This window comes from Oncorhynchus masou, chromosome 1 (assembly GCF_036934945.1).
Source record: "Oncorhynchus masou masou isolate Uvic2021 chromosome 1, UVic_Omas_1.1, whole genome shotgun sequence".
NCBI classification, from domain to species: Eukaryota; Metazoa; Chordata; class Actinopteri; order Salmoniformes; family Salmonidae; genus Oncorhynchus; species Oncorhynchus masou.
In genome coordinates this window covers 65,619,893-65,636,640 of record NC_088212.1, presented here as the reverse complement: position 1 = coordinate 65,636,640, position 16,748 = coordinate 65,619,893, and the positions used below count along the sequence as shown (strand labels likewise).

The 16,748-nt window shown below is 48.3% G+C and overlaps 1 protein-coding gene across 1 annotated transcript in view; it reads right to left on the bottom strand.

Moving 5' to 3' along the window:
• Positions 1-5,799: 5,799 nt before the first annotated feature.
• Positions 5,800-16,748, bottom strand: part of hcn4 (hyperpolarization activated cyclic nucleotide-gated potassium channel 4) — a 95,950-nt gene continuing 85,001 nt past the window's right edge. The window contains exons 7-8 of the mRNA XM_064992359.1: positions 10,169-10,333; positions 5,800-7,835 (exon numbers count right to left, since the gene is read on the bottom strand). Coding sequence (XP_064848431.1) covers positions 5,800-7,835; positions 10,169-10,333 — 2,201 coding nt within the window. The remainder of the gene's footprint in view (positions 7,836-10,168; positions 10,334-16,748) is intronic.

Below are 16,748 nucleotides of genomic sequence, written 5' to 3'. Positions count from 1 at the left end.
TAGGCTGGGAGGGTTTGTTTGTTGAAGGTTAAGAAGGAATCTGTGGTTCTAAATGAGTTATGAAGGCGTCTAGTAAACACAACGGTTTCTCTCCTCCCAGCCTCCGAAATAGCAGGTTCAATTCTGCTGCTGTTACCTCTAATCCTCAATCACTGCAGCTGATTTCCTTTTAGTGTGCACCACTGGATTCCCCCACCCACATTCACGGCCCAGTAATACAGCACAATGGGGAGTGGGGAGGCAAAGATTAGGTTCGGAAATTGGGAGTGGTCCAAATGGAATCAAAATGTGTTGTGTTACAGAGACCGCCCTGAATTGGAAATGCTGCTGGGTATGCCAGGAGAAGCTTCTCCAAGTCTCCCATACAGACAGAGTCCAGGATGAAGCACTACAACAGCAGCACAGAATCCCATTCCCTCCACTTCCTCCAGCTCTCCAGCCCTGGCTAGTGTTATAGGACCAGAGCACGCTAACACACTAAGGCCCTGGAGTGATCTGGACAGAGGGGAACACAATGACATACATCTGCAGGCAGAAGGAAGGAAAGAGAACACACTTCCACCCTGCCATTCTACAGTAAACTTGTTTGGTCTGTTTTTACTGAATTACAGAAAGACAACATCCAAGGGTTATGTCTGCCTATCCTGAAATGAATTCAGAATGGAGGGGCTGTTTGTATTTGGATTGAGTAGACTTCAGTTGCCATGCTCTCACTGTCCTTGATATGTCCTTCATATGCTTTCTCTGGCATTCCACAACACATCAACCTTCCCATGTTGGATGGATGGTAAAAGTGAAATGGGATGGAAATAGCTCTACTGTATATTGAGTCAGTCTCTGATATGTAGAATTCAAACACGGTTCACTGTTTTGCAGAATTAAGTCTATTTATAGTCTACTATAGATGGTCTTTATGGATGAGCTCTGAAATCTCCAAGGACATAAAGTTGGTATGCTTCTGTTTGCCTGTTTCCCACAGACATCCTTAAATACAATCTATAGAAAGCTACACATTTATCAGCAGCAATTAATCAAAGGCCATGTCTAGACTTGACAGTTCATGCAGCTTTTGTATTCTGATCATGGAGTTCTGATCAATTCTGAACACCTCATACCTCTACACCTACATTTAAATGTCTACTGTGTCCACATTGTATCCGGATTCCCTTTTCCCTATATTCAAATGCAGTATACATTCTGCAAATGTTGGAACCGGCTAAATCTGATATTAACAAAACAACTTGATGGCAGTAGCCAACTAACCTCTGTAACTAACCAGCAAGCTAGCTAGCAAAGCCAAAGTGATTGCAAACGGGTTAGCATAACTCTAGCCAAACAAAACATTGTGTTTTTTATTTATTTTAGCTAGCTGGCTAGCATTTATGAAGCCAGTAAATACGCTCCTCCCATGCTAGGTATGTATTTCCTCCAACATTATTATGAAAAGGTGCCTCTCGCACCCAAAACACACGTTTTCTGGAGACTTGTGGGCAGAGTGCTGATGACGTCGCCCACTGTATGCACTTCCGGTAGCATGATTGTGTCCAGACTGAGGAGAAATCTGCACACATGACCTCCCTGACCACCTCCTGAAGTGGTCAGGCAGATCTGAACACAATCGGGCCACAATGGGACTTTTGTGCATCTAGACCCGTCTTTTCAATGCGATCTTCCTATCCTGATAGCAGAAGTTGCATGTAAGTGTTAAGTGTAGACATGGCCAAAGATAACCAAATCCACTTGAAGAACAAATAGCATCAAAGGAAGACCAGACAGTTCAGTGTTAGGGAGGTGTGGCCTAGGTGAGAGACAGAGTCATGTACATTCAGACGGGACACTGACAGCTCCCTGAATGACAGCGGCAGACTGGAATGATTGACACACTATGCACGTCCTTATCTGTGATAATGGCCCAGGTCTTCCAGGTCAGGTCCAGACCCAGCTAATCGATCACTGTCTTGTGCCTATCTCTCTTTAAGCCATGACCTGTGCCTCCCCTGCCCACCCATCTTCAGACACCGACCACTCCCAGACATCGACCCTGGCGCTGGGTTGAGAACGCTGGGTTGCGATCTCTCCTACAGACACACATGTACAAACGCACAGGCACACACACCATTACCTTAGCAACACCCAAAAGCTACCTCAAATACCCACAAATCAATATCCTCCTCCCTACACCAGCGCTCAGGAACAATCATAAGGCAGGGTTGACATGCCTTCAACGTCCCCCAGAAAACAAGCAGCTCATCAGCCTGCGCACCCCATGGGCTGGCTGTCTACCTGTCAGCGCCCTGACCGTCTGTCCAACCACGTCATTCCTCCAATCTATCAGTGTCTCCTCACATTTACTCCTCTGTCTCAACCACTAGCTCCCTAAACCCCGATCCAAAGTAGTCACATTTCCCAACTCTTGGACTTAATAAGGTCATATTGTGGAAAATAAACAAACCGGTTGAGGTTCTTGTTGTTTTTTTGTTCAGATGTGAAACAGCCACGGCAGTCTATTGGCTTTGTGTTTTAACAGCTCCAGCAGTCACAGTCTTTAACGATTGCACTGTACACACTACAGACATTAATAATCCCCTGCTGGAGCTGATCACTTCCCTGTTCCCTAACCTGTGTCCAGCCAATCACGCTGCTGAGTGTTCTATCTGAGAGAATAAATCCCTCCCTGTCTGTCTGTCTGAGGTGATGTCTGTGGGTTTCCCACCGTCAATCCGACCTGTCAGGGAGTCAGGTGCCACTTGCCAGACAGACACAGACAGTGAATAAATATTTCAGAGATTTCTAGATAGATAGCGCCTCGCTGCAGAAGAAGACCAGGTGTAAAACAACAACAACAACAAACAGAGGGAGGGAGAGAAAGAGAGACGATTTAAAACCGATACTTTAGACCTGCATTCACTCCAATAGGAGAACAGAACTCATTTTAAAAGCCCTTTTAATGAATATAAATCTTACTGTTCTGTTCAAATTAATTCAATTCAACACTGCAATTTGCACTGGGAGACTGCCAAGGCTTGTGTGTGTGTGTATGCATGTGCATGAGTGTGTGCATGTCCATGTGAGTGTGTGTGTGTGTATGTGTGTGTGTGTGTGTGTGTGTAGACATAAATAAACTTAGTTCACAAGATTAAACAAGATTTTAAACAAGATTAAACATTTAGGATCTAGGTTGTGAGATGTTGGTCTCCTGACCCCTCCTGTCTCAGCCTTCAGTATTTATGCTGCAGTAGTTTATGTGTCGGGGGGCTGGGGTCAGTTTGTTATATCTGGAGTACTTCTCCTGTCCAATTCGGTGTCCTGTGTGAATCTAAGTGTGCGTTCTCTAATTCTCTCCTTCTCTCTCTCGGAGGACCTGAGCCCTAGGACCATGCCCCAGGACTACCTGACATGATGACTCCTTGCTGTCCCCAGTCCACCTGGCCGTGCTGCTGCTCCAGTTTCAACTGAACCGCGGCCCTAGGACCATGCCCCAGGACTACTTGACATGATGACTCCTTGCTGTCCCCAGTCCACCTGGCCGTGCTGCTGCTCCAGTTTCAACTGTTCTGCCTTATTATTATTCGACCATGCTGGTCATTTATGAACATTTGAACATCTTGGCCATGTTCTGTTATAATCTCTACCCGGCACAGCCAGAAGAGGACTGGCCACCCCACATAGCCTGGTTCCTCTCTAGGTTTCTTCCTAGGTTTTGGCTTTTCTAGGGAGTTTTTCCTAGCCACCGTGCTTCTACACCTGCATTGCTTGCTGTTTGGGGTTTTAGGCTGGGTTTCTGTACAGCACTTTGAGATATCAGCTGATGTACGAAGGGCTATATAAATAAATTTGATTTGATTTGATTTGTGTGTGTGTGTGTGTGTGTGTGTGTGTGTGTGTGTGTGTGTGTGTGTGTGTGTGTGTGTGTGTGTGTGTGTGTGTGTGTGTGGTTAGCCCTTTGATACAGGCCTGCTGAGGGAGGTAATAATGAGGGACTAGAGTGTGGTCACTGTGCACTTCTGCCAACTAGCCCATGCTGGCCTACACGGGTCAGAGGTCAGGGGCTGTGTTGTTAAAAAAGAGTGTTGTGGCTGAGTGGTGTGACTGAGATAGAGATGGACCCAGCTGTCTGAACCCAGGGTAACATGCTGCTCCTTATGATGGGCAGGAGAGCAGGAGAGGGATGGGCTGTGGAGGGAAGCAGAGATGATTACTGCTACCTATCTATACAGAACACACAACCAGGCATACAGCTGGTTGGTTGAAATGAAGTCATGCTATCTGGCTGGAATGACGTCATTTCAACCATTCTTGTCCGCTGGGATTAACCTCAACATACAGGTCTATGAAATTGTCCACAACTACCATTTCTATTCCATCATGACCCGTCTTTCTGTCTGTACCTCCTTGATGTAAAACCTCATGACCCATATTTATTCTAAATTAAAAATAAATGAAACGTGCATACATTCAACATGTTCAACTCAACACTGGCAGTCAATATGGGAGAATGTCTACGTTGACCGTCTAGCAGCTGTGGGTAGTAATATGGAGTGGTAAGATCTTTTCTATCAAGCAGCACTTCAACAGGTATCTGATATCATTACAATAACAAACATAATTGCTTATGTCCAAATGGTCTATTTCCTGTGTGTTCGCTACATTATCTGACTGTGAAGTATGTGTGATTGCGGCTCTGGGAGCACTAGTGAGTGTAGTGTTTTCTAGCATTGAGAGATTGAAGGGTCTCGGAGGTACACAACTCCACACACAAGCTGGGATGGCAGTCCTAGTTTTGTGAAAAGGCAAAACCCTCCTTGGTTAGTCTTCTCCTGCATTAGACTACTCTCGCTCTCTTTCTCTCTTAAACACACAGACAATCACTCAAACACACACTCACACTCAGTCACTATCACACACACACATAAATGCACACACTCTGTCCACTAGCACACAGATTGCAGGGCTCAACTTGTCCTTGTCCATCCCAAACATTTGCGGCATGATGAGCTTGGAAGACAAAGTGAATTTGTTAGGACAGGGTTGAGGACACTGCAGGAAGCCTATCACTAACACATCATACTTGATGTCTGTCTCACTACAGGGATGGAGGGCCTGTAGCCCACTCAACACCCCCCAATATTACGACAATACAACAACACACAGGCCAAAGGGGAGGCAAATTATTTTTGGTTTCCTAAAATCTCTTCTCCACCTCGGAAGGTTTCGTAAAGTCTATACAGTGGATAAATAAGTAATCTAATTGATAATAGTTGATTAAGGATCAACAACATGTGATCCTGTATGGGATGAAAAAATAAGTCAGTCTGCTCTTATTGAAGCATGTATTTTCCACTGAAAAGGTTGATTCTGTTCTTTTAAAACACACAAAAAAGCATCTATACATGCAGGTATTAGTGCATAGGTTCCTGCAAAAAGTACTATTGTGTTGTCCATCTAACCATCAAACCAAACCCCATCATATGAATTTGGCATAGTTAGAAAGAAAGAAATGACCATCTCTTAAATGGATATCATTTTCTGTTCACACCCTCCTGTCCCTTGATTAGCATATCTTTTAAATATATTTCTATGTATATACGTATGAATAAAAAAGGGAGAAACAAAACAAAAACAAAGAAAGTGTAGTAGTCTAGGGAGCTAGAAGTTACCTGGTTAAGTGTCATCTTTTAAATCACAGTAATATTAAGATGGTGGAAATGATAACGATTAGAACACAGTGAAGCCTAAAAGAGAATGACATCATACAGGAAGATTGTTTGTGTACTAGTCCAGGGAGGGTGTGATCAAACCTCACAAATTGGAGGTTAGTTTGGAGCGGACAGGTTCTAGTTCAGAGTGGGCTGCCGAGCCTTTCCGTGGTGGCAGGGCCGGGGAGGCCACGGGGGACTGAGTCTGGTGCTGCAGGTGTCCTGGAGACATCTGGGCAGGGACAGGAGGAGCCATGTGTCCTGACACCGAGCTACAGGGTTTGGGCACTAGGATGGGGGAGGAGTAGGGCGAGGAGAGACAGTATCCTGGCTCCATGGAGGAGCGTGGGGGTGAGGAGCGTGGAGGCGAGCTGCGAGGGGGTGAGGAGCGTGGGGGCGAGCTGCGAGAGGGTGAGGAACGTGGGAGTGAGGAGTATCCCATGGCCTGGGCCACATCCTGGGGCAGGGAGGGGTTAGAACAGGACAATAGTTTCATATCCTCAGAGAAGCTGCCCAGCCCCAGCAGAGACTCACTGCCGGCTGCGTGCTGCTGGCTGGGGAGGGAGGTCTGGGGCATGAGCAGAGAGCTGTGGGACCCAGTGGCACTGGAGGAGTCGCTGTAGTGGAAAGTCCTTCCTGTGACTGGGCTTTGGACCGTGGGGCTTGGCCCCAGGGGGGTGTAGCAGGGCGAGCCGTTTGCTGAGCCGTACTGGGCCAACGAGGCCAGGGCAGACCTCTCCAGGGACAGCTGAGGGACCAGGCCAGACTGGAGGCCAGACTGGAGGCCAGACTGAAGTCCAGACTGTAAGCCTGCCAGGCTGAACTGGGCCAGGGGAGATGGGGAACCCTCTGGGGCCTGCTGGGTGGAGGAGGAGGATGGGGAGCCTGGAGGGGGGGAGTGGTAGAATGCAATAGGAGTCCTGCCCCCGCCTGCAAACTGCTGCAAGGAGCCCACCTGTGGAGGATTTAGGGGCAGTTGGCTGTGGAGCAGTTGACAGGACTGAATGTTGCCGGATGAACCAGTGGACTGGGGGCTGATACTACAACCAGAACTAGAGGTACCCAGAACTCCAATTGTCATTCCACCTATAGCCCCTCCCATTGCCCCTCCTATATGCCCTCCAGCTGCCCCTCCCATTGCTCCACCAGTAGCCCCTATATGGCCTCCACTAGTTCCTCTAATGTGCCCACCACTAGCCCCTCCTGAGTACCCCCCAGTGGCTCCTCCTATATGTCCTCCAGTGGTATATCCTTCTATAGATCCACGTCTACCCCAACCAGTGGCCCTTCTTATTGTCCCACCAGTGGCCCTCTCATCAGCCCCTCCTATTGCTCCTCCTACTTCACCTTCAGTAGCGCCTCCTGAAGACCAACCTGTAGCCCCCCCAGTAGCTCCCCCTGTTGCTCCACCCATCCCTGCTCCCCCCACAGCTCCCTGCTGGAAGAGGGCAGCGAGAGGCGGGGTGGTGCAGCGGAATGGCTGCTGCGTCTGGGGCTGTGAATGGAGCTGGGCCGTGCTCTGGGCCGTGCTGTGGGAGGGAGAGCCCCCGGAGGAGGAGAAAGGCCCAAAGGGAAAGGCGGAGGCCCCACTAGGCCCAGGCTGGGTTCCACTGCTGCTGGACGCCTGCTGACTGGAGCTGGCTGCCCCTGACCCCTGAGTCGTGTGGTGGGCCCGGAAGGAGGCCAGCAGGGCTGTGTCCATCCCAGAGCCGTGCAGTTTAGATGGTGTGCTGGAGGGGGAGTCAGGTCCCATGAAGGAGGTGGGCGCCGACGTGTGGAACTTCTTCAGCCGGCCTGGGGGAGGGTCCTGGAGGTTCCTGGAGCCCAGGACCGTGACCGGTGGGCGGAAGAGCGCGGCAGGGAGGTGTGGGAGGTGGGGGTGGTGCGTCAAGGCGATGGCCACAGAGGTGGTGGCGGCAGCAGCCTGCAGGGGTGCCTGGATGAGGGGAGCCCAGATGACGGGGGTGTGCCCCGGAGACGGGGGCTGAGGTGGAGGAATGTTCTGGAGGAGGTGGGCACAGGTGGCCATGTCTCTGTCATGCTGCACAATCTGCTGGATGATCTCGTTCTCCTGGTAGTTGAGAACGCCGGAGCTCAGGTCGTGCTGCACCTTGTGCTGCAGGAGGGAGTTCTTCTTCCCTGTGAGAGAGACAGACAGACAGACAGACAGACAGACAGACAGACAGACAGACAGACAGACAGACAGACAGACAGACAGACAGACAGACAGACAGACAGACAGAGTACAATCAGCCAGATCGTCCAGTTAGTTAGTTAAACACTCTGGAATTGAATCAGATTTAGAGATGATTCTTCCACTATACAGTTAGCCACACACTGCCTGGCCCTACTGCACAATAACCAGCTACATCATAATCACCCCTGATCCTGTGAACAAGCAACACATTTGCCAACAAAGGCCACTGAGTGTTACTGAGTTTTAGCCCCTAGGCTGCACATTGACTATTAAAGGGCGTCAGAATGGCTGTGATCAGCCTACTCCCAGATTCCTCTTTGATTCCTATGTCACACGGTCGCTGCATTCTGAAGCACTTCTCCCTAATAGCACCGAGCACAAGGACAGAGCTAGAAAAGAGAAACCCTGGCTGAAATTTGGAGGAGGGAGATAGAGAGAGGGAGGGTGGGAGGGAGGGAACGTAGCCTACCAAGGGGAATAACACAGAGGAAGCATGATCGCTCCAGCAGACTGTGTGTGTGTGTGTTTGTTTGACTAGCTCTTACTGTGGAGCCGTAGATAAGAGGCAAAGTGAATGCAGATGAAACATGGCTCTGAACGGGGACATGGCTGACTGATATGGAAAGAATGAGGGACTGGTCAGTGTTCACACTAATGTCAGTGATTTCACAGTGTAGGGCAGTGCTCTTCTGCTGTCATTGGATGGCCAGAGCTCCATGGCCAGTGGTGGAGGGGTCAGGGGTCAGCCACTCACCAGATTACAGAGACAGGATGGGGATGGCCTGAAATAGCTCACTATGACGAGCTAAGTAACAAATAGCCTTTCTTCGGGAAAAGGTGAACTCAACTCTGAGCCCTATCCCACTTGGGTGAACGTGCCAGCAGTGATAGGGTTAATTCACACAGCTGTTTTTTCTCAACCACTAATCCTGAAAGGGTTGAAATCGTACAGTACCCGCATGCTCAGCTCACTACTGTCAATGCAATTAGGCCCAGATCAATCTCTCTCCATTTCAGATATGAGAGGGAGCAGTGCTGGGGGCTGTCTCTCGGTCAGCCCTGACCCCGACGCCGTAGCAGGCCCAGCTCTGATCCGATTGCACAGGGTCCACTAAGACAGTAATTAATTAGTAGGGCATCGCTGTGTGAATGACTTCATTATGCAGGAGGGCTGGGGAAAGGTGAACACCATTTTCACCAAAGAAAGAGCCCCCTGCCTGCAGCCATTTTTCATGAAGCATGCAGAGATAGTTATGATAGAGGCGTGCTGACGTTCATTGTGAATCTTTTATTTGTCTGGGCTGGCTGAGAACTGAATGAAGTGTCATATCAGTGCACACGCTGTACACATCACTGAAATGGGGCTAGAATGGCTCTTTTCAGTCTTCTACGTACTTAACCATAACTACTGCATTCCAAACGCCGACCTCCCCTGTTCTTCAGGGCCAATACAACAGATGTGAGATGATCCATTCTCGTACTGTTAGCACCGGACATTCTATCTGTCACTGTCTGTTATGTAAATTCTATATTACTAACCAAACTAAATACACTACTTTTCACTAGGTCAACTAGGTGAGCTATATATAGTGAGTTCCTCACCACCACCATGGGGTTTTCCTCTCTTTAACTTACATCACTGTCCCTGCCTGGAGGGATTATCACATGAGATGATAAAACAATATCCTGTAGAAAAGAGAGAGTTGTCTCCTCTCTTCTCTCTGCGGTGCCCATCCGTCTCTCCTCCCTGGCAGCCAGGGCCCACGGTGTCAGATGTGTGGAGGCCAGCGTGGGAGGGGTGGAGACATCTGAGCTAATATGACATATCTGTTTGCTTGGCCTACTGGTCCAACTGGCCCTGAGCAGGTCACTAACGTACACAAACACTGACTGCACGGCCTCCTCTCCTTTTCGCTGGCTGCTCACTTAGCTGGAAACAGCTCCCCTCCAGAGGATTCCTCAGCTGTGGCACATCTGTGTTTGATTCTCAGACAGACACCTCCATGTACCGTACAGTGACTGGCAGCTGACTCACTTTGTAATCTACTCAGCCAATCCATATCCATTTACTACATCACGTTTCATTTGTTCCATCTGGGATTTTAACCAGTGGCAATCTAGTACAGAGCTACCTGGGCACTGTAACACGTCTTTGAATACATTCATACATCACAATACTTGACAATGGAGAGGCGGGTGATTGGCTGTAACGATCAGCTCAATTACAGTGACACATACGGAGTTGAAAGTCACGTTGTGCCATGTTGTCTCTTACCTATGCGGTCCAGCCGGTCCAGAGCCACGGTCTCGAAGGCCCGTCTCATCATGGGGTACTCTTCCAGGACCTCGTTGAAGTTGTCCACAGACAGAGAGTACAGACGGCAGTAGGTGTCTGCTCTGACGCTGGCTGTTCTTCTACCCCGCGTCAACAGACAGATCTCTGCACAGGACACAGGAAGAGAGGAACGTCGACACTATGACGGCAGGATGACGTGTTCACTGTGGTCAAGGTAGAGATCCACTTCTTATCACACGTCAGGGAAATCTCTGTGAAGGCTGACAGAACTATTAAGACCTAATGTTTCCTTTAACATGTATCACCCCGACTGAATTCTCTCATGTGTGAACTAGACCTGAAGGGATTACGTACGCTGCTGGGAAAAATCGATAAATATCACTATTGTCCCACTTACTGTTTATGATGACGAAGATGGGGAACGTGAACCGCTGAACCAGGGGTAGGCAACCGTGTTCCTGGAGGGCCGCAGGTACTGCAGGATTTTGTTCCAACTAGGCACCACACCTGACCAACTGAGCTAATCGATCAGTTCAGTGATTGCCTAAATTCAACACACCTGGTCTTCTAGGTCAAAAACATGAAGTGCTTGCGGCCCTCCAGGACCAGGGATGCCTACCCCTGTGCTGAACTGTTTTTTTGTCTCTCCTTTTTAGCATTACAAATTAGAATTTTCTGTAATCCACAGCTGAAGCACTTAATGCCATTTTGAAAGCTTAGAGGTTTGCTAGACCTCCTCTGTCATGCCAGATCAGGAGAATAATGTTCCACTTAGCAGGCAGCCGTGCTGTGGAGCTCTGACACCAACAGCACCCCTATGCCGTGTGTCTGCCGCGGGTGTGTGTATGTTATTTGTGTGTGTGTGAGTGTGTGTGTGTGAATTCACTGTATGCGTGCCATGTGCTTTTCTGTCACAATCACACACATCCCACTTGTGGGCCACTCTCCTCCTCTCCTACATCTACTCTCCAAATCTCAGTCCCAATCCCACTATAACACTTAGTCTTTCTCAGAAAAAGCCTTTTCCAACACCACTCTTCTTTTCAATTCTCAGTTGGTGCAAAATGAACTGCCTTTCTCCTGCTCCCTATGTAACATTTACTAGGAATCCCTCTTCCATCATATCACTTTGAATCTCACTTCTCACTAATCTGTTTTTCTCTCTCGCTCTCCCCCTCTCCTTGTCCCTCTCATACTGCCTCTCTGTGTATTGTACAGTGCATGGCGGGTTAGAGAGGATGAGGGCTTCTTCTCTCTAGTGCAGCCAGATACCCAGCCAGCCAAAGCCTCCTTGTTCCTGACCATGACTGCCCTAATGAAAAACAACATGTGCAGCTCATCCTGTGTGTGTGTGTGTGTGAGGGGGAGTTGTGTGTGTCTGCGCTGCTGGGTAACCCCATTTGTGTGTTTATGTGTGCGTGCTCCCAGGTCAACCATGGCTCTGCCTGTGTTGGGGGTCCGTTTTCTGCAGGCCTGCTCTGCTCCCAGTAATCCCCTCTGGAGAGGAGTGTCCTGCCCTTCCTGGCTGTGTTAAATCCTTTTGCCTCATGGCTTTCTGGCTGAAACCAGCACTGCTGAGATGAGACACTGAGCTGCAGAGCCTTTCTTCCAGCCTTATCTGCCTGTCTTAAGAGAAGAGGATGTAAAGCCCAGACTCTTAGCACTGTTATCTGAACTCTTGACTGTAGAAGACCCAGCATGGAGCAATGAGTAGCAGCTAGAGCTCAACGCTAAACAATGAGAGATTTACACTCAATCCTGGAGAACCAGGGATAAATGGAGGGACAAACCCTGCGACCCTAACGGAGGAACACTGAGTTGGACCAATGTCAGAACTAAAGATGAGAGTCATTATACATGGACGCCTGGTCATATTGGAGGAAATATGTCGCGCCCTATCCATAGGTATTATTACTAATAAGCTATTGACTTTAAAGGCAAACATCCTCACGTGGTTCTTTCTGTGTTTAAACATTGCTGCTATGCTGTACCGTGAAAGTCCCGAAGCACTAATTGTAATTGACTAATTGATTTTGCTGGCAGCCTACGTCGGCTATGAAACTACCATTTATTCGATGGTGCATCTAAAGGCACTGTGACCTCTGTTCTATCCTGCTCAAGCACAAACTCCTCTTGGTAGTACATCATTAACAGTCAAATGATGTATGACTGGTTTAATCTCTATGCTGACTCACTTTTACAGTCTGATGCAAAAGTACAAAAATCCTGCATGAAATCACTGAACAGGCTTACTTTGCCCAGGTCTGCGTGTATGTTGTAGTGGCGTGTTTCCTTCTCTCGTCTGTCTTAGCTGCTCCTGCTGCTTCTTTTTGTAATCGTGCTGGAACACTTGTTCAGCAACTTCAAGGAAGAACATTTTATTTCAAAGTTTGAGTGAAATGCTTGGAGTACAGCATGAACATATTTAATGACAATGTGGTCATTAAAATGTAATTGCTCCAATTAAAATTGGATGCCTTGTTAAATGGGAGAAACAGGAAGGATGCTGTGCACGACTCCAACACCGTCATTAAGTTTGCGGATGACGCGACGGTGGTAAGCCTGATCACCGACGACGATGAGACAGCCTATAGGGAGGAGGTCGGAGACCTGGCAGTGTGGTGCCAGGACATCAACCTCTCCCTCAATGTGGGCAAGACAAAGGAGCTTATTATGGTATTGTGGACTGCATCAATGGGGCTGTAGTGGTGCAGGTCGACAGCTTCAAGTTCCTCGGTGTCCACATCACTAAGGACCTATCATGGTCCAAACATACCAACACAGCCGTGAAGAGGGCATGACAACACCTCTTCCCCCTAAAGACGCTGAAAAGATTTGGCTTGGGCCCTTAGATCCTCAAAAAGTTATACAGCTGCACCATTAAGAGCATCTTAACTGGCTGCATCACTGCTTGGTATGGATACTACTCGACATCCAACCGCAAGGTCCTACAGAGGGTAGTGTGTACGGCACAGTACCTCACTGGAACCAAACTTCCTGCCACTCTATACCAGGCGGTGTTAGAGGAAGGCCCTAAAAATGGTCAAAAACTCCAGCCACCCAAGTCATAGACTGTTCTCTCTGCTACCGCAAGGCAAGCGGTACCAGAGCGCCAAGTCTGGGACCAAAATGCTCCTGAACAGCTTCTACCCCCAAGCCATAAGACTGCTGAACAGTTGATCAAATGGGGCGGCAGCGTAGCCTAGTGGTTAGAGTGTTGGACTAGCAACCGGAAGGTTGAAAGTTCAAACCCCTGAGCTGACAAGGTACAAATCTGTCGTTCTGCCCCTGAACAGGCAGTTAACCCACTGTTCCTAGGCCGTCATTGAAAATAAGAATTTGTTCTTAACTGACTTGCCTAGTTAAATAAAGACTATTTACATTGGCCCCTTTGTTATAAATGTTTTGTATCTTCCTTTGTTGCACTGACTCTCTTAATTTGATTTGCTGTTTTACAGTACAGTATGACCTTGGTTACACAACACACATAACTGGCTGGCTCACATTGGAAGGGTTTGGGAAATTACTGGGAAATGATGGGGGTTGGTCTTGGGAAGACTCTGTGTGTATCTGTGTGTGTGTGTGTGTGTGTGGATGTTTATGTGTGTGTGTGTACGAGCTGGGTCTCCCATGGTGAGGTATCAGTGTCCTCTGGCCTGGTCTGGGGAGCCTCACCTGGACTCTGGTTCTCTCCTGTCAGCTCCCATCTCCATCGCCCCTGGCAGCCCACAGGCCCTCTGAGAGGACACTCTCTGACCTTTGAAACATCTGCACCGGGCAGCCTGATTCCCCATGACACACCGCGCTCGCTCCCACCCTCCCAGCATTAGCATAGGGAAATACACACTGGCCTATGATGAGGAGAGAGGTCGGGAGTGTCTGGTTTAGCCATCACCATAGCTGGTGTCGTGTCACTTCTCATCGCGTCTCCTTCTTCCTCCAATGCTAACACCAGTAATTGACTGTTATACACTGCTGCTATTAGATCTGTTAGATTCTGCATGGGGGAACTGCTAGCTTAATTCAAAGGTAGCTCAGTGTAGCTCAGTGACTATAATAAAGTCTTACAGAATAGATTCATTGACTCTTTTCCCTTCCCACCTTCTCTAGGAGGAGTGTTAAAATGGGTTAAGGGGCGAGGGGATTACCTGCGACTCCACTGCCAACCCCCCTCAATGACTCACTCAGTCAGGGCAGCCATTTGGCAGCTCTTCAGTCTGCTTTTCCACAGAGAAAGGGACTGAGACAAGGACAGGGTCAGGGACAAGAGACAGGGACTAAGACAGGAATAGGGTACAGAGATAGAGATAGGGACTGAGACATGAATAGGGACATAGGCAGAGACAGGGCTCAGAGCAGAAGCCTGGGTACCAGAAAGCTCTTCTTTCCAGCCTGGACTTTAAGGGCCTAGAGATTAAGAGGACCCGGCTCAGAGAACAGTTGATTCTTTCCTCCTCCACCACCCCAACCACCACCCCTTCCCCCTCCCTCAACCCCGCCACAGCTCACTTGAAGGAAAAGTGAACCATGTTAGAGGTATGATCAAAGCTGCCTCTTGACCAGCACCAGGGTCTAATGGACATCTCCAGCCACTGTACGGCCATTTTACTGATGTAACTGTGATGCACTATCCAGGAGGGCTACAGTTCAACCAGTCACACAGTAATTACACAAGGATGACCTATACTAACACAATAACACACCCAATCTGGGGAGGGAGGGGGTCTTCTAGATGCTGTCCAGATAGGAGAGTCTGAATGCAGCCCCACAGTGGCGGGTTATTGTGTGTGTGTGTGTGTATGTGTGTGTGTGTATGTGTGTGTGTGTGTGTGTGTGTGTGTGTGTGTGTGTGTGTGTGTGTGTGTGTGTGTGTGTGTGTGTGTGTGTGTGTGTGTGTGTGTGTGTGTGTGTGTGTGTGTGTGTGTGTGTGTGTGTGTGTGTGTGTGTGTGTGAGCCCAGAGGACAGACCAGTGACTGGGCCTGGCTATGCTCCATGCGTCCTTTGGCTTGAATACTGCAGTCACATTATATGTCCCCTTCCCCTGGTTTGCTGTATTTCTGCCCAGCAATCCATCCACAACATGCCACACGCAATGCCCATATTAGGCTCTCCAGAGCAAGCTGATCCTACAGTTAGTTAACAGGCACAGACTACTGAGTGTATATTAATAATGCATAGTATTACTGATGACAAGCATGTACTGTACAGGACGTTAATGAGCTTACACACATACATCTACAGTACAGTCATTAATACAGAAAACACTGAGACAGTGTCCACCCCCCTTTGCCCCTCACTCTCTCTTACTTCCTGTTTGGTAGGGCTGAGAGAGAGAGAGAGAGAGAGAGAGAGAGAGAGAGAGAGAGAGAGAGAGAGAGAGAGAGAGAGAGAGAGAGAGAGAGAGGGAGAGAAGAGTGACATATCCCTGGTGCTCTTACATCAATTAATTTCATGAATGACTAACTCATGTTTGGTAACAAACTCCCAATGGCTGCATGGTGGGCTTGGGTTGGTTGGCCTTGCCTCCCCCTGGAGCAGCCAGTCTGGTCCTGGATGCTAGGAATAGCTGCCGGATAATGGAGTCAAAACCTGCAAAGCCCAGCGCATCTAACGCGTTTGGGAGAAATAATTGCAGATCCAGGGCTTAAATATTTAATGCGAGGCAACCAGTTCCGTTCCAAAAACGGTGCATTTGCAGTGGCAGTGGTGCTTCGTGTTGATCCATGCAATTCAGACGTAAGTCAAAATAAATGTTTAAATAGAGGGAAAACAACAACAAAGAAAGATGATGCTTCACTCCTCCCTCACCCAGGGAGACACACCAGGCAGGCTGAAATGTTGATTAATCTTGGCACACACACACACACACACACACACACACACACACACACACACACACACACACACACACACACACACACACACACACACACACACAGGCAGAGATAGATTGCTTCCCATCTTTCTATTATTTGCGGCGCCCCCCAGGGAGAGGGCACGGAGACGGTCCAGAGCAGGGAGCGGCGTAATTAAACTTCAGCAGGCAGGTCATGTGCTGTTAAATGCTTCACTGCGGTTTCTCATTACTTAAACAGTGTCTTCTCAATGATACAGTGTCACTGTCAATGTCCAATATTAATTGGTATTTGGTAAGAGGACTATGGCTAGAGCTAAGTCATACACGTGTCATACACTCCCTGACACCATGAGAAGAGTACAAACTGTCTGACCCTGATGGGGGATAGAACAACTAGCACGTGTTTTTTTCTGTAATACCTTGGAAATGCAGGACTGAAAAGCCTGAAAGCATTTTTAGCCTGAAGGACCTTTTGACAAGTATTTTGTCATATACAGTATACTGTATATCAGGGGTTGGAACCGGTTCAGGGAACAGAACAGAAAACGAAAATAATGACATTTTTCAAGGAACAGAAACTAAACCAAGAACGAAAGTGATCCATATTGTTCCATAACAGAACCGTTATTTTAAAAGCATGGGAACTGGTTAATAATGTTATTTTACGATTCAGGCATTTATTTCTAGTCCCATAAAAAAAA